Source organism: Littorina saxatilis, linkage group LG17, assembly GCF_037325665.1.
Source record: "Littorina saxatilis isolate snail1 linkage group LG17, US_GU_Lsax_2.0, whole genome shotgun sequence".
Taxonomy (NCBI): Eukaryota; Metazoa; Mollusca; class Gastropoda; order Littorinimorpha; family Littorinidae; genus Littorina; species Littorina saxatilis.
In genome coordinates, this window is record NC_090261.1 from 61,000,466 (window position 1) to 61,019,614 (window position 19,149).

Genomic DNA, 19,149 nt, shown 5'->3' on the forward strand with positions numbered 1-19,149 from the left:
CACACACACAGACACACACACACACACACACACACACACACACACACACACACACGCACATACACCACGACCCTCGTTTCGATTCCCCCTCGATGTTAAAATATTTAGTCAAAACTTGACTAAATATAAAAAGCTAAAAGCTATTTTCATTAATTTATTGAGCTTGCTGAAAATAACCTATAACTAGTCCTCGAGCTTTCCAAAAAATATATCAAATTGTCTTTTTTTTGTGGAAGTTGATAATTTCACTTATTTTCACTCTGTTTTTGATATGCTTCTTTAGTTTTCTGGTGTGCTTCAAATAATGCTCTCATCAACCCGAAACAGATAAATCTAAAGCATATTTGAATTAGTCTGACATGCACACTAAGTTGTATCACGTTATTTTGAAGTATAGGGGGCTTTTTACAGTGATTCGTGAAGGCCGCTTCACTGGTCCATATTAGGAGCCTGGGCGCCTAATATGGACCATTTGTGATTTTTTCTGTATTTAATTTTTGCTGAATGTCTATCAAAGCTATTTCATTCTCATTAGGCCTAACGGTTCACCTAAGAGGGAAGGACTACCAAACACAACATGAAACTTCTTCGCAAGAAAACAAGCTAGTTATCAGCAATAAAAACAAGAAGGGCAAAGCCCATACGACTCACATGCTTGACCTTGACCTTTACATGACCTTGACCTTCAGGGTCAAGGTCAAATAACTAAACCTAGCAATGACATCATACACTAAGAACTGCTTTACACATTTTTCCTACCAAAATACATGTGACCTTGACCCAAGGTCAAGGTCATGCAACACAAAGCTGTTAATTCAAGACATAGGAAGTACAATGGTGCTTATTGGCTCTTTCTATCATGAGATATGGTCACTTTTAGTGGTTCACTACCTTATTTTGGTCACATTTCATAAGGGTCAACGTGACCTTGACCTTGATCATATGTGACCAAATGTGTCTCATGATGAAAGCATAACACGTGCCCCACATAATTTTTAAGTTTGAAACAGTTATCTTCCATAGTTCAGGGTCAAGGTCACTTCAAAATATGTATACAATCCAACTTTGAAGAGCTCCTGTGACCTTGACCTTGAAGCAAGGTAAACCAAACTGGTATCAAAAGATGGGGCTTACTTTGCCCTATATATCATATATAGGTGAGGTATTCAATCTCAAAAACTTCAGAGAAAATGTGAAAAATGTGAAAAATAGCGGTTTTTTAGACAACATTTATGGCCCCTGCGACCTTGAGCTTGAAGCAAGGTCAAGATGCTATGTATGTTTTTTGGGGCCTTGTCATCATACACCATCTTGCCAAATTTGGTACTGATAGACTGAATAGTGTCCAAGAAATATCCAACGTTAAAGTTTTCCGGACGGACGGACGTCCGGACGGACGGACGGACGGACGGACGGACGGACGGACGGACGACTCGGGTGAGTACATAGACTCACTTTTGCTTCATATTAGGAGCCCTTCCCCTATTGTTTTGTCAATAACAAACGTTCCAACAACCTACCTTTCTTGTTTTTACATTTAGTCAAGTTTTGACTAAATGTTTTAACGTAGAGGGGGAATCGAGACGAGAGTGTGGTGTATGTGTGTGTGTGTGTGTGTGTGTGTGTGTGTGTGTGTGTGTGTGTGTGTGTGTGTGTCTGTCTGTCTGTCTGTCTGTGCGTGTGTGTGTGTAGAGCGATTTAGACTAAACTACTGGACTAATCTTTATGAATTTTACATGAGAGTTCCTGGGAATGATATCCCCGGACGTTTTTTTTCTTTTTTTCGATAAATGTCTTTGATGACGTCATATCCGGCTTTTTGTAAAAGTTGAGGCGGCACTGTCACACCCTCATTTTTCAATCAAATTGATTAAAATTTTGGCCAAACAATCTTCGACAAAGGCCGGACTTTGGTATTGCATTTCAGCTTGGTGGCCTAAACATTAATTAATGACTTTGGTCATTAAAAATCTGAAAATTGTAAAATAAATATATATTTTTTAAAACGATCCAAATTTACGTTCATATTATTCTTCATCATTTTCTGATTCCAGAAACATATAAATATGTTATATTCGGATTAAAAACAAGCTCTGAAAATTAAAGATATAAAAATTATGATCAAAATTAAATTTTCGAAATCAATTTAAAAACACTTTTATCTTATTCCCTGTTGGTTCCTGATTCCAAAAACATATAGATATGATATGTTTGGATTAAAAACACGCTCAGAAAGTTAAAACGAAGAGAGGTACAGAAAAGCGTGCTATCCTTCTCAGCGCAACTACTACCCCGCTCTTCTTGTCAATTTCACTGCCTTTGCCACGAGCGGTGGACTGACGATGCTACGAGTATACGGTCTTGCTGAAAAATTGCATTGCATGGTTTCATTCTGTGAGTTCGATAGCTACTTGACTAAATGTTGTATTTTCGCCTTACGCGACTTGTTTGGTTATCTCCTCCAATCAAAACATCACCAAACTAATCAAATCTAACGAAGGAACAGTTCGATTTTCCCCCCGAAGTTTTTGCTCTTTTCGTCTGTAGACTGTTTCGTCGCTGCCGACATTCAGATTGTCATGAGTAATAACAGCGCACAGCACCACACACAGCCACAAACACACACACACACTCTCTCTCTCTCTCTCTCTCTCTCTCTCTCTCTCTCTCTCTCTTTCTCCTCTTTCTCTGTATCACTCTTACAGAGTGGGACTTAAACAAATATTTTTAATTTGATAACCCACGTCTTTTTTAATATACACACGCACACGGACACAATGTTCAACAAATCAAAAGCTCCGTGAAGTTCTCGTTTGATCTTGCCACACAAAAATCGGCCTCGTTTCCTACCCACAGACACGCACAGTGATTGACACGTAGAATACGCTAAGGTCACTGGCGTCTGACACTATGTTCAGGTAAAGTTCTCCTCAATGGACAATGTTCGGAAATACCTCTGTCAAATGTGTATGGCTTGTGGAAGAGCAAATACTCTTGCTTTTATTGAGGCAGTTTTCCACCTGACATAATTATTAGGCCAGTCACTAGTGAGGGATGTCTCTGAAACACGTGGACAAGGACCACGTGTGGAAAGTTTGCCTCAAGAGTATTAACTCTTTCACAACCCATGTAATCCGACAGAGTTATTTCCCGTGTTCGTCTACTGATCCTGCCTGAAAACCGCATCGTTTTCACCGAAACACAGTCAAGTTTAACGCGTACAATTTTCAGTTTATCCCAATCACATACTTATGTACAGTATCTTATAATAGATATAACTCAGTGATCACACCCCCAAAACAATATCGTTTCCTCACACAGACACTGTGATTAACGCGAAGAAAATGCTGTAAATGGTTGGCGTTTACTATGCTGTGATGAAGTTCTCTTCATTTCAACATTTGATTCTGCCTCAAAACGTCATCGTTTTTCGACATCATGGAATTTTGGCGTAACTCATTTCAGACACGTTTGCAGCAAAAGGCCAAAAACAGATTATTTGTATTATGAAATAATGTTTGTACCTGGTATGGATAGAAAGATAAAATAATGTTAAAAATCGCGAACGTCTCACACCATGATGTAGTGGAGTTCTCGGCCTCGCTTCATGGACTGGGTGGCCGAGTGGTAACGCACTTGCGCTCGGAAGCGAGAGGCTGCGAGTTCGACCCTGGGTCAGGCCGTTAGCAATTCCCCCCCCCCCCCCCCCCTTTCCTAACCTAGGTGGTGGGTTCAAGTGCTAGTCTTTCGGATGAGACGAAAAATCGAGGTCCCTTCGTGTACACTACATTGGGGTGTGCACGTTAACGATCCCACGATTGACAAAAGGGTCTTTCCTGGCAAAATTGTATGGGCATAGATAAAAATGTCCACCAAAATACCCGTGTGACTTGGAATAATAGGCCGTGAAAAGTAGGATATGCGCCGAAATGGCTGCGATCTGCTGGCCGATGTGAATGCGTGATGTATTGTGTAAAAAAAAATTCCATCTCACACGGCATAAATAAATCCCTGCGCGATATGAATTGCATAAAATAAAAAATTAAAAAAAATTAAAAATAAACCCTTGCGCTTAGAACTGTACCCACGGAATACGCGCGATATAAGCCTCATATTGATTGATTGATTGATTCATCCCGTCTCCTGTTTCCAACGCACAGACACAGTTGTTAATCATTTATTATACCCTGTAACGGGCTGGTGTCTGCTATGCTGTTGCAAAGTTCTCCTTATTTGTTGCTGCTTTGACACAGGCTCGAAAAGTGTTGAATATGGGGAGATATAGCCGCTGCTGCTAATGCTGCTCATGCGACTGCTGCCACTCTTGTCAGGGGTACTAGTGCCCGGGTGCTGCTTCCCGCAGGTTGGAGATCGGAGCTCGGAACGGCTACGAGTCATTTGGTGCACGCCAATCGTCATCTGCCTCCTGATGAAGCTGAGAAGGACGGTCCAGGCGTGCGCAACATCGCTGTGCGAGTCAAAGTTTTGAATGACCTTGAGAGCGTGAAACAGCGCCAGCGTATAACACTGAAATAAAGACATCCCTGATCAGTTAGTTACCTCTTTTGTCACAGTATGAGCGGGAAACGAGAACAAAATTGTACCTAATTCTCATAAAATATTTGTCAAACATGAATAACGATGGAACAGAGTCAATCAGCTTGCGTGTGGGAGGCTGTCTTATTGTGTATTTTGTTCTCGTCTCTTGTGTTATTTTTTGTGTATGATTTTCGTTTGTGACAGTAACGATTCTTCATTCACGTTGTCAGCCTGCGGGAGCTGCCGTAGGTCCGTCTGCACCGCCTCTGTGCACATAAAAGCATCATGGCAGTGCCAGAAGAGGATAAACTGTATCTTTACTTTCTACATTTTTATATTTAGTCAAGTTTTGACTAAATATTTTAACGTAGAGGGGGGTGGTGTATGTGTGTGTGTGTGTGTGTGTGTGTGTCTGTCTGTCTGTGTGTGTGTGTAGAGCGATTCAGACTAAACTACTGGACCGATCTTTATGAAATTTGACATGAGAGTTCCTGGGTATGAAATCCCCATACATTTTTTTCATTTTTTCGATAAATGTCTTTGATGACGTCATATCCGGCTTTTCGTGAAAGTTGAGGCGGCACTGTCACGCTCTCATTTTTCAACCAAATTGGTTGAAATTTTGGTCAAGTAATCTTCGACGAAGGCCGGGGTTCGGTATTGCATTTCAGCTTGGTGGCTTAAAAACTAATGAGTGAGTTTGGTCATTAAAAATCTGAAAATTGTAAAAAAATTATTTTTTTTATAAAACGATCCAAATTTACGTACATCTTATTCTTTATCATTTTCTGATTCCAAAAATATATAAATATGTTATATTTGGATTAAAAACAAGCTCTGAAAATTAAAAATATAAAAATTATTATCAAAATTAAATTGTCCAAATCAATTTAAAAACACCTTCATCTTATTCCTTGTCGGTTCCTGATTCCAAAAACATATAGATATGATATGTTTGGATTAAAAACACGCTCAGAAAGTTAAAACGAAGAGAGGTACAGAAAAGCGTGCTATCCTTCTCAGCGCAACGAATACCCCGCTCTTCTTGTCAATTTCACTGCCTTTGCCGTGCGCGGTGGACTGACGATGCTACGAGTATACGGTCTTGCTGCGTTGCATTGCGTTCAGTTTCATTCTGTGAGTTCGACAGCTACTTGACTAAATGTTGTATTTTCGCCTTACGCGACTTGTTTTCTTTCAAGTAACCCATACACCACACACACACTCCACTTTATTTTCCCCTCCAACGCACCTCCACTCAAACCACCACCACCGCCAGACAAACCCGAAACAACCTACAGATGTATTCATGAGAATCCACTACCACACTCCCCCCCCCCCCCCCCCCCATCAACCACCACCAACACCACTTCTCCCATTTACACCCCCCCCCCCTCCCACACCACACCGCATTCCCTTACCTCAACGGCAGTGGCTAACGGTACAAGTAACTTGTACGCATATATCTGTAGCGAGCGAGGTCAGGCTATCAGTACAACTACAAGTGGCCAATTAGCTACAAGAACACCCCCACCCCACCACCACCACCTACCATACTAACCTGGATATATTCATGAGAATACACGTTGTAGCCTACGTGCCGAGCGCCCATTTTGCGCAGTGGCTGAGCGATGCTGTAGAGGCTGTCCAGGTGGTCGATGGCCATGTCGATGGTGTTGAGCGTGTGGTGAACGTGGACGTTGCCGCTGGCCTCTTCCATCAGGGGCAGGGGGTTTATCCTGCTGGTGTACAGGCCCGGGAACGCCTCTTTGCTTATATCTAAGTGTATGAAGCCACTGCAACAAACACAAGTAATAATAATAATAATAATAATAATAATAAGGATCCTCGATAAAAGAATGTAATTCACCTTGCCACAGTGAACACCCGTCTAACACGATAATTTGAAGCCAGTCCATTGGGTGGTTGTTAAAGACAGGCTTGACTGTAATATCAAATTTGTATGCGTCGAAAAGAGCGGAGCTCGCCCTATCCCCCCTCACTCCCCCATGAGTGTCATGTGCCTATGGTCTATTGATACTCACTGTAAGTATGTGGACACCAGATCTTCCACAATAGCAGTTCCTGATTTCCTCAGATGCTTCCAGGAATTTTTCAGCAGGAATTTGTCCGTGTCTGTCAGCGCTCGGCAGCCTGCCGGTTCTTCCTCTTTATTCTCTTCCACAACATTGGCGACTCTGCGGACAGCCAGTGGATATTTGAGAGCAGACAACCAGTGGATATTTTGTACACACTTCCACAACAGTGGCGACTCATGGTAAGCCAGTGGATATTTGTGAGCAATTCCAAAACAGCGGCGACTCTACAGTCAGCCAGTGGATATTTATGAGCAATTCAACAACATGGGCGAGTCTGCAGCTAGCCAGTGGATATTTGTGCGCAATTCCAGAACATAGACGACGCTGCAAACAAATAATCACTGGCTACAGTCAGTCGGTCGGTCAGTCACTCTGCAGATAGCCAGCGGATATTTGTACGTAATTAAACAACAGTGGCGACGCTGCAGACAGCCTGGGGATATTTGTACGTAATTAAACAACAGTGGCGACGCTGCAGACAGCCTGGGGATATTTGTACGTAATTAAACAACAGTGGCGACGCTGCAGACAGCCTGGGGATATTTGTACGTAATTAAACAACAGTGGCGACGCTGCAGACAGCCTGGGGATATTTGTACGTAATTAAACAACAGTGGCAACGCTGCAGACAGCCTGGGGATATTTGTACGTAATTAAACAACAGTGGCGACGCTGCAGACAGCCTGGGGATATTTGTACGTAATTAAACAACAGTGGCGACGCTGCAGACAGCCTGGGGATATTTGTACGTAATTAAACAACAGTGGCAACGCTGCAGACAGCCCTGGGACATTTGTACGTAATTAAACAACAGTGGCGACGCTGCAGACAGCCAGCGGATATGTGTGAGTAATTTCAAAACAGTGACGACTCTAAAGACTGCCAATGGATATTTGTGAGCAATTCCACAACATCGGCGACTCTTTCGACAGCCACTTGATATTTTTGGCGGATGGGGGGAGGGGGGGGGGGCTTAGTTTTCATCTTTAGACCGCCGTGTACAAAGCAAAGTCTGCTACTGTTGTTTTTATTTAAAGGCACAGTAAGCCTCCCGTAAACCATCACAGATACTGTCAGGCTTTTACACACAGTACAAACACCCTTCCATTTGAACGCTCACCGAACGGGAACATCCTTGGTGCCCTACGTAAAGAGCGAGCAATTTTCAAAGAATTAATTTTCCGGATTATCTCCTCACACAATAGGACAGTGGTGCGTTTTGGTTTAAACAAGTTTATTCAATAAATTCCATTGGTACTATTACCGCATACATGAAATAAGGAACATGGAGCACAACAAGCTAGGCTTATAAGCGTACCGTGGTGCGTTTTGGCGCTAGACCTAACTTTTAAAATCTAAATAATAAATTGACAGCTTGTTACACAAACATTCTTAAATCATAAAAGAATTCTTTTTTCATCAAGACAAGATCAGTACAATTCGAAGTTTTGAAAGTTTGAAAAAAGAAAAGCCCGGAAGCAGGGTCACGCAAGGTCGAGGTTCTCGTAGCAGACGACGGTTTGTTAGCATCGCCAGTTCCTCTGAACAGTCAAAAGCCATCGCTAGAGTTCTTGTGAACCTCATCCGTTTGTTTCGTGCATAGTCAGAGGTACATAATAACGTGCTTTTGCAGATAAGCTCACAGCGAGCCGCATTCAAATTACAAACTGACGACTGCATTGTGAAAACGGGAAACTGGATCACACGAGTGACGATGGCTCAGGGGTAAGATAAACCACGCAAAAATAAATTCTTTGAAAATTGCTCGCTCTTTACGGAGGGCACCTAGGATGTTCTCAAGCGGTGAGTGTTTAAATGAAAGGGTGTTTGTACTGTGTGTAAAAGCCTGTAAGAATCTGTGATGGTTAACGGGAGGCTTACTGTGCCTTTAAGATATAGATGTCTTTTATCATTAGCCGCTTGTCGTGTGTCTGCAAGGTCACTTTCACACACACACACAAACGCACACACGCACCACGCACGCACGCACGCACACATACACACACACACACACACACACACATACACACGCACACACGCACTCTGTAGGGTAAGAAAGAATAGTCGAACCTGTCGAAACCGACCACGCAACGTTCCAACCAAAAGTGGTCGTTACAGACAAGCGGTAGCTATGGAAAGGTGACTTATAGTTATATACAATAAGAACAAGTCTTGCGTACTTCGGTGTGGTCGTCCTGGGCAGGTGATCGCTTTCAACAGCAAGGGAAGGTTCGACTGTAGTTCTACTTGTACTTCACCGTCGCCTTTTAGTTTAAAGGCCCACTCCGCCTCGTGAAAACAACTCGCCTCATCGTTTCAGATCGGGCCAGGATTTGACATGGGATAAGACCATCCGTCCACTTGGTCACAAGCCAAACATCCACAGCCTCAGACCTCTCTGTGCACAGTTGTACTCTTTTTTGGCTCACGTAAGTGTAGCCTATGCGATCGTAACTTTGTATGTCTGTGCGTGTGTGCGTGTGTATGTCTGTGGTAGAAACTTTAACATTTGAAGACGTCACATTATGGTGTAAGAGGGTTAGACGTCACGCGAAGGAATTACTGAAAGTCTCGGTCATGGTTATTTTGAGCGGGCCGAGACTAGTTGGCAGTCGTGTCCCTGTAAGTTACAGGCTACATGCAGACAGACAGATCTAGATCTAGTGTCTCGCTTTCTTGCACAGTGTCACCTATGCTTACTGTGTGTGTGTGTATGTGTGACGGAGTGATTGAGTTTGTGTTACTGTTTGTCGATTTCTTACGTGAGCCTTGAAGGCTTCGCCTCTTGTTAAGAATTAATTTAATTTAATTCATTCGTCAAAAAATTCCAACTCACCCCTATAAGCAGTCATTTTGTGTGTGTGTGTGTGTGTGTGTGTATGTATGTGTGTGTGTGTGTGTGTGTGTGTGTGTGTGTGTGTGTGAGTGTGTGTGTGTGTGACCAAGTGTAGGGCTGGTCTTATTCCATGTTAAAGCCTGGCCATATCTGAGACTGTGAGGCAAACCGTTTTCACGAGGCGAAGTGGGCCTTTAAGTGAAATATATGTTAAGTCAAGAAGAAGCGTTTACTTACGTCGTTAAGGAGAACGTTGGATGGCCACTCCCAGTAGAGGCTAGGGAAGATTGTCGACCAGACGATTGTTTTTGTTTTGCTGGAATAAAATGTGAAAATAAATTAAGTTCTCAAAAATTTAGCGATGCCACAGTCGTTTCAGGCAAGTTTGGCGTTACTTTTTTTTGTTAGACAGGCACACATGCAGACAGACAGACACACACATATAACAACTCGCGCGCATGAACACACACACACACACACACACACACACACACACACATACACACACAACTCGCACGCACAACACACACATATTTACTGGAGAAATCAAGACTTCGAAACTCACACATTAACACAGACAAACACTGTCACACACACACACACTGTACTACTCGCACCCACGAAAACACACACATACATACACACACGCACGCACGCACGCACACACACACACACTCACACACACACGCACCAACGATCTGATAATGCAGATACTTTTACAAGAACAATACATAATTATGATACCCACCTTTTCAGTTTACACACAGACACACATGCAGCAAACATGAAACGCAACCAATAGTATAACAGCACCCCAAGAGAAAACATACGACTTGTACTGGAGAATGAGAATTCACAACTCCCACATGAACGCACACACAAACACACTGTACAACTCGTACCCTCACACACACACACACACACACACACACACGCACACACGCACATGAACGATCTAATGCAGATATTCTCACATGAACGATACATATATATATACATAGGGGAAGGGCCCCTAATATGGGCCACTTTTTACATTTAGTCAAGTTTTGACTAAATGTTTTAACATAGAGAGGGGAATCGAGACGAGGGTCGTGGTGTATGTGTGTGTGTGTCTGTGTGTCTGTGTGTCTGTCTGTGTGTGTGTGTAGAGAGATTCAGACTAAACTACTGGGCCGATCTTTATGAAATTTGACATGAGAGTTCCTGGGTATTATAAGTTATAACCCCCGGATTTTTTTTTCTCATTTTTTCGATAAATACCTTTGATGACGTCATATCCGGCTTTTTGTAAAAGTTGAGGCGGCACTGTCACACCCTCATTTTTCAATTAAATTGATTGAAATTTTGGCAAAGCAATCTTCGACGAAGGCCGGGGTTTGGTATTGCATTTCAGCTTGGTGGCTTAAAAACTAATGAGTGAGTTTGGTCATTAAAAATCGGAAACTTGTAAGACCAAAAAAAAAATAGGTGTGGTTACGGTAACATAGCCAAAAAAAAATAGGGTAGGTAGGTAGGCAATCACTTTGTTTTTTATAACTTTTTTTTCTAATGTGTACAAATTAAACCTACTGTACTTTCCGGGTGACAAGGCGCTTTGTTATCTTCTTTTTAAAAAAAAATTGTAATCCAGTCACCCATTGGACGCAGGGGGCCAATAGGGCGCACCAAAATGACCCAGTTTTTCCCATGAGGTGGTTCCCCTGTCATATCTGAGAGAGGAAACACTTCCTGCATCGGGGTCAGTGACCGGTCAGTGACCAAAGGCATTGTGATAGCTGGGTGGCCTTGTTAAAAGACACGACCTTCTTCCCAGGGGTCAATGACCCAGTTTTTGCCATGAGAGGTGGTTCCCCTGTCATATCTGAGAGAGGAAACACTTCCTGCATCGGGGTCAGTGACCGGTCAGTGACCGAGTTTAACAGAGTGGAAATCTGTGTGTGCGGCCAGATCAAAGGCAGGGCAGTACCTAGTAGCTGAAACATGCATTATCACAAGTTGTTTGACTGGTACTCAAGCGGTCTCTTTGATTTTTTTCGTATTTCATACACGGATTAGGCGCTTCGTTATACAAGACGCAGGGGTCGAACTCGAGGAAAAAAGTCGCGCCTTATGACCCGGAAAGTACGGTACTTGACAGGGAAATAAGTGTGCGACACTGGCGCTTTCGCTTTCATTGCGTTTTTTGCACTGGTTTTTTTTTTTTTTTTTTTTTTTGACATATATGTAATAAAAAGTTATAGGATCGGCCCCTAAAATTAGGGTAGGTCGGGTTACCGTAACCACACCTATTTTTTTTTTTAGGCCTAATTAAAATTATTTTTTTTATTAAACGATCCAAAAACAATTTCATCTTATTCTTCGTCATTTTCTGATTCCAAAAACATATACATATGTTATATTTGGATTAAAAACAAGCTCTGAAAATTAAAAATATAAAAATTGTGATCAAAATTAAATTTCCGAATTTGTTTTAAAAACTATTTCATCTTATTCCTTGTCGGTTCCTGATTCCAAAAACATAGATATGATATTTTTGGATTAAAAACACGCTCAGAAAGTTAAAACGAAGAGAGGTACAGTAAAGCGTGCTATGAAGCACAGCGCAATCGCTACCGCGCCAAACAGGCTCGTCACTTTCACTGCCTTTTGCACTAGCGGCGAACTACGTTCAGTTTCATTCTGTGAGTTCCACAGCTTGACTAAATGTAGTAATTTCGCCTTACGCGACTTGTTGTTTATTGCTGATAACAAGCTTGTTTTCTTGCGAAGTAGTTTCATTTTGTGGTTGGTAGTCCTTCTCTCTTAGTTTAACCGTTAGGCCTAATTAGAATGAAATAGGTTTGATAGACCTTTAGCAAAAATTAAATACAGAAAAAATCACAAAGGGTCCATATTAGGAGCCTGGGCGCCCAATATGGACCAGTGAAGCGACCTTCACGAATCACTGTAAAAAGCCCCCTATACTTCAAAATAACATGATACAACTTAGTGTGCAAGTCAGACTAATTCAAATATGCTTTAGATTTAGCTGTTTCGAGTTGATGAGAGCATTATTTGAAGCACATCAGGAAACTGAAGAAGCTTATCAAAAACAGAGTGAAAATAAGTGAAATTATCAACTTCCCCCCAAAAAAGACTATTTGGTGTGTTTTTTTTAAATCTCGAGGGCTAGTTATAGGTTATTTTCAGCAAGCTTCTTAATGAATTAATTAAAATTGCCTTTAGTTTTTATTTTCTTCGATTTGTTGAAGGTGGTCCATATTAAGGGACTCACACATACTTTGAGGTTTTGCTACTATTTTTTGTTTGCAGTAGAAACTCGGGGTACACACTGTTAAAATGTAACAAATACTGTCTTAGCTGTCATATTATAGCCATTTTAGTGTTATGAAAGCTTTGGCTGTGGACAGAAACGAGTCCGTTATGCGACAAATTTAGAGTGAACGCTGCCAAAGGTGAAAAATAGCGAAAAAGCCTAACGGTTTTGAGGTTTGTGTTTCTGCAACTGTTTTTACATGTGCAACTTATCTAGAGAGGGTGAATAAAGCGAATGAAATTGTTTTGAGCGCTCTAGCGCCGTTAGTTTGTCAGAACAGGAGGTGGTCCATATTAGGAGCCGGTCCATATTAGGAGCCTTTCCCTTACTACATGAACGCACACACAAACACACTGTATAACTCACACACACACACACACACACACACACACACACACACACACACACACACACACACATCAACGATCTAATGCAGATACTCTCACATGAACGATACAGATGCACGATACCCACCTTTTTTATTCTCCGCAGATGATACACTGTGAACATCAACATGTTTATCATGGGGAACTGGCGTGCGTTGCCTCGTTTGCACACAAGCACACCCTTTTACACGCCGGCTTGATTTGCCCCCCATAGTTTCATCAACCTTTCCAGTCGTGTATTATTTCGTGGCGATTGACAGGCCGAAGGAAACCACGTCAAAGGTTTTCAACAAAGAGATCGCTGCCAACTTAAGAAGCCCATTCAGCGGTTAGCGCCTTGAGGAATAGTTTTGGTGTTGTAGTTTTAATGTAGTCAAATTGTAGGTCCTATCACAGGCGGAAGGTATCGTTCACTGGACCACTACTTTCATAGAAAGACTACAAGGTATGTCACTCAGCTTCGAGTCGTGCTCCACTAACTTCAGAAAAAATTATGCAAAAAATAATTGCCAATGTCAAGAATCTTTGTAACTTTACAAATGCCGTGATAAATGAATGTTCTAACTATCTGTACCTTTTATATTTAGCTGCCTGTCCGCTGCATGTTGTTTGTGCGACCAAACGTGTCTGTCAACGGCATACCACTTAGATCCTGTGCGAATGATGATCGTCGTATGTCCGAGGAGATAGTAGTCCGATGCGATCATTGGTTACATAATAACCGGATATTCGATGATTATTTTCATTGGTCGACTGAAATCGTCTGCATCGCTTCCGTTCACAGTTACTGTTATTCCGTTGTTATGCCAAAAACCTAAACTGAAACTCCCGTGGGTAGCTTCCCTTTGCTGCAATATTTACATATGTTTTAGACCAATGAGCACTGGTATGCATATTCGGTGCGGGATGCATGATTTCTTTCCAACTATGGGGTAGCGGTTCGCAAACGAACATTCGTCCAAATGATGGTTAAAAACAACCTGCAGCGGACGGCAGCTGAACATTAAAGGTACATACAGTTAAAACAATTATTCAACTGTATTTACTTGACCTCACACAGACTGTAGGAAGAGGCAAACCGTCTTGAACAAAAAAATTGTCCGCAGGAAGCGACTCCAAGAACACAACCGACTCGAAGTTGAGTGTCATACCTTGTAGTCTTTCTATGAAAGTAGTGGTCCAGTGAACGATACCTTCCGCCTGTGGTCCTATCCGAGGACAGCAGAAAAGTGTGTCATGTCAATAGTAGACAGTAGTCTTCTCATCTCTGTTACCTTTGAGTTTGACCTTGTATGGACCCTGATGGTCCTTTGCCCGTGCCGAAGATGTGTGAAGTAATTCTTCCTGAAAAGATTTGAGTTCACGAACAGCATCTCCGGCCAGCTCTGTTTTGCTTTGAAGAAAAACACTATAGAACGGAGGTACAACTTCCTGTCAGTGTCACCAAAGACAAAATGGAACAAAAACTTGTCCACCGTCATGCGTTACTATTGACGTGAATTTTTGTCTGCGTCATCTGTCACACGTGAAATGACGTAGTGCACATATCACAGAGAGAGAGAGAGAGAGAGAGAGAGAGAGTTTGTTTTACACATACTCACGCACAGACAGACACTGACAGTCATTCACGAACACAAGTAATGTAGCCCACTTTCATAAAAGACAGAAGGTGAGTGTACCATCTTGAATTTTACTTGGCCGTGATGTCCAAGATGGTGAGGGAACGTGCGCCTGCTTGTCTGTGTGCATGTGTGTGTGTGTGTGTGTGTGCGTGTATGTGTGTGTGTGTGTGTGTGTGTGTGTGTGTGTGAGTGTGTGTGTGTGTCAGTGTGTGTGTCAGTGTGTGTGTCAGTGTGTGTGTCAGTGTGTGTGTGCATGTGTGTGTGTGTCAGTGTGTGTGTGTGTGTAAAAGCGATGAAGATGATGACAAATCAATTGTGCTTATGCTGATAGCAGTGGTAGTCAATACCATAAAGAGCGTGAGAAGGGGGTCGGCCCGCTATTGCGCGGGTCCGCTATTGCGCGGGTCTGCTATTGCGCGGGTCCACAATTGCGCGGGTCTGCTATTGCGTGGGGCCGCTATTGCGCGGTGACTATTTGTCATTCAACCAATCTCTCACAGTATAACAGAAATACCCAAAGCCAAGAGACGCAGCCGAGAGAATACTGTGCTGACAATCATTCAAACGTGTTCCAAGTCGGTTTCATGGCAAAGACTATGTAGGCCTATATTATTAAACAACAAAAGAAAATAAAGAGGTGTCACAGAAAGGGGGAAAGAACCATTTCTTATTCCACAAAATTACTTTTGCAATCCCAACATTCAAAGCATCGAGCTCAGAAATACTACCTAAAAATCTCAGGTGGTCATAATATAATACCAACAAATAAACTGACAAACAAAATGTTGACATTGCATTTATTCCAATCTTGAAAATAAATTCAAAACAGTCACTGGCATCCTGAAATCATCTTTCGTCTTCTCAAAGAAAAAAAAACTAACTGAAGTAAGTTGGAATAACAAAAATAATGCATGAGTAAATGCTAGTCACTTTTCGCATTTTCCAAAGACCTGGACAAAAGAAACCAAGAACACCCGTTCATTGTGCTTCTTGATTTCTAACCACATCTTGGGCAAATGCATCACATTGCTTATAATCACAGTTGATATAGGGGAAGGGCTCCTAATATGGACCGGCTCCTAATATGGACCACCTCTTGATCTGACAAACTAACGGCGCTAGAGCGCTCAAAACAATTTCATTAGCTGTATTCACCCTCTCTGGATAACTTGCACATGTCAAAACAGTTGCAGAAACACAAACCTCAAAACCGTTAGGGTTTTTCTCTTTTTTTCACTTTTGGCAGCGTTCACTCTAAATTTGCCGCCTAAAACGGACTCGTTTCTGTCCATAGCCAAAGCTTTTATCACACAAAAATTGCTATATATGACAGCTAAGACCGTATTTGTTATATTTTAGCAGTTTTGACCCCGAGTTTCTACTGCAAACAAAAAATAATAGCAAAATCTCAAATTATGTGCGAGTCCCATAATATGGACCACCTTCAGCAAATCGAAGAAAATAAAAGCTAAAGGCTATTTTCATTAATTCATTAGGAAGCTTGCTGAAAATAACCTATAACTAGCACTCAAGCTTTCAAAAAAATATATCAAATTGTCTTCTTTTTGTGGAAGTTGATAATTTTACTTATTTTCACTCTGTTTTTGATATGCTTCTTTAGTTTCCTCGTGTGCTTAAAAAAATGCTCTCATCAACCCGAAACAGATAAATCTAAAGCATATTTGAATTAGTCTGACATGCACACCAACATGTTTCATGTTATTTTGAAGTATAGGGGGCTTTTGACAGTGATTCGTGAAGGCCGCTTCACTGGTCCATATTAGGAGCCTGGGCGCCTAGTTATTTTGCATACGCTAGTTATTAGCATGAAAAAAAAAGTTTTCCATATTAGGAGCCCTTCCCCTAATCAGGTACACACATTATAAAATTATATTAAGAACTAAACTCAACAAGAAAAATGTCAACAAAATCAATGCTTTAACACGTCACTAAAGCGATTCCACCAATAAGTGTTTATTACAAAGTACAGTACACTGGAATCATTTTGAAATCAAAAATGTGTCCATTGCAATAAACACTGTCACCACATTTAAACTCGGAAATTTGTCATTACTGGCAACAGACTGGCTTGTTTAAGTACTCGAATGAGCTATTTTATGTATCCCTGATAGCTGATTAAGTTTACAAGGGTTAGTTTTGCGTAGATTTTACACAGTTCGTAAATCAAATCTGAAGTCTGTTTTTTTGCTGCCTGCGCGCCGCGTGCAGACCCGGCTGTAGTACATTCCTGGGGAAGGGGGGGGGGGGGGGGGGGTTCTGGGGAGTGCACGGTAGGCCCCGTCACATTGGCAACTATTCCGCTTCTTCTTATGTCGCGCAATAGCGGACCCGCGCAATAGCAGACCCGCGCAATAGCGGACCCGCGCAATAGCAGACCCGCGCAATAGCAGACCCGCGCAATAGCGGCCCAGTGAGAAGTAGGGGAAGGGTCCCTAATAATAATATGGACCGTTTCCTAAAATAGACCACCTCCAGTTCTGCAACACTCACGGTGCTAGAGCGCTCAAAACAGTTTCATTCGATAGATTTACCAATACCCTCTTTGAATAATTTGCAGATGTCAAAACGCATGCGGGCGTCTCAGCCACACAAAACCATTAGGCTTTTTCGCTTGTATACACTTTTGGCAGCGTTCATTCTTAATGTGAGACTAACAAGAGGCGAAGCCTTCAAGGCTCACGTAAGAAATCGACGAACAGTAACACAAACTCAATCACTCCGTCACACACACACACACACACACACACACACACACACACACACACACACACACACACACAGTAAGCATAGGTGAAACTGTGCAAGAAAGCGAGACCCTGGATCTGCCAACTAGTCTCGGCCCGCTCACAATAACAATGACCGAGACTTTCAGTAATTCCTTTGCGTGACGTCTAACCCTCTTACGTCATAATGTGACGTCTTCAAATAGTTTCTATCACACACGTCAAACACTTTTGACCGAGACGTAATCTTCTTATGCGAGCTTTATCCATAGACTCGGAAATGTTAAAGTTTCTATCACACACACACACACACACGCACGCACGCACAGACAGACAAAGTTTATCATCGCATAGGCTACACTTACGTGAGCCAAAAACGGATTAATTTCTGTGACCCCTATGTGCGACTCCTAATATGGATCACCATCACAAAACAGAAGAAAAGAAAAAATACAGACGTGTTTCAGTCATGCATTAAGAAGCTTGAGGGAAATAACCTACAAGTAGCCCTCAAGCTTACAAACAAATACAAACAGTCTTCTTTACGTGAAAATTGATAAATTCATTTATGTTCTCTCTGGTTTTTGGCTCACGAAGTGTAGCCTATGCGATGCTAACTTTTGTCTGTCTGTGCGTGCGTGCGTATGTATGTATGTATGTATGTCTGTGGTAGAAACTTTAACATTTGAAGACGTCATATTACATTGACGTCACATTATGACGTACGAGGGTTAGACGTCACGCGATGGAATTACTGAAAGTCTCGGTGATTGTTATTTTGAGCGGGCCGAGACTATTTGGCAGTCGTGTCCATGTAACTTGTAAGTAGGCTACATGCAGACAGACAGATCTAGATCTAGTGTCTCGCTTTCTTGCACAGTTTCACCTATGCTCTTTCTGTGTGTGTGTGTGTGTGTGTGTGTGTGTGTGTGTGTGTGTGTGTGGTGTGTGTGTGTGTGTGTGTGTGTGTGTGTGTGTGTACTGTGTGTGTGTGTGTGTGACGGAGTGATTGAGTTTGTGTTACTGTTTGTCGATTTCTTACGTGAGCCTTGAAGGCTTCGCCTCTTGTTTTTTATACGTTTCTTTAGTTTCTTTTAAATAATGTTCTCATCGAACCGAAACAAATAATCCTGATGAATCTTTGAAATAATCTTACTCGCACACTGAGTTGCATCAAGTTATTTTGAAGCACAGTGGGATCGGTTTTTGTTTTTTTACAATGATTCGTGATGGCCTCTTCACAGGTCCATAGTAGGCGCCCAGGCTCCTTCTTTGGTGAATGTTTCTATATTTTTGCCTGAATGTCTATTAATAATTCGCTCTAGTTAGGCCTAACGGTTAACTAAAGAGAGAACAACTACCAAGCACAAAAACAGACAACTTCGCAAGAAAACAAGCTAGTTATCAGCATGAAACAAAGAGTGATCCATATTAGGGGCCCTTCCCCTAGAGTAAGTTGAATTTACAGCACAGTTTACAAGCGTGTATATGTCTACAACAGAATGATTCATGACGCAATGACTACAAAACAAACTGTGTACTATTAAAAGTAAATTAACACGGTAAAGAAACTCTTACTGTTTTAATCATATTTCCATTAGACAATT

At 41.9% G+C, this 19,149-nt stretch overlaps 1 protein-coding gene across 1 annotated transcript; it reads right to left on the minus strand.

The window, feature by feature from the left end:
• Positions 1-3,732: 3,732 nt before the first annotated feature.
• On the minus strand, positions 3,733-14,090 carry LOC138953871 (uncharacterized). The gene is made up of 5 exons (XM_070325832.1): positions 13,265-14,090; positions 9,712-9,790; positions 6,585-6,737; positions 6,101-6,335; positions 3,733-4,527 (listed from the first exon to the last, which is right to left on the minus strand). The coding sequence occupies exons 1-5, from the start codon at positions 13,386-13,388 to the stop codon at positions 4,174-4,176; spliced, it is 945 nt and encodes a 314-aa protein (XP_070181933.1). The 5' UTR covers positions 13,389-14,090; the 3' UTR covers positions 3,733-4,173.
• Positions 14,091-19,149: the final 5,059 nt, after the last annotated feature.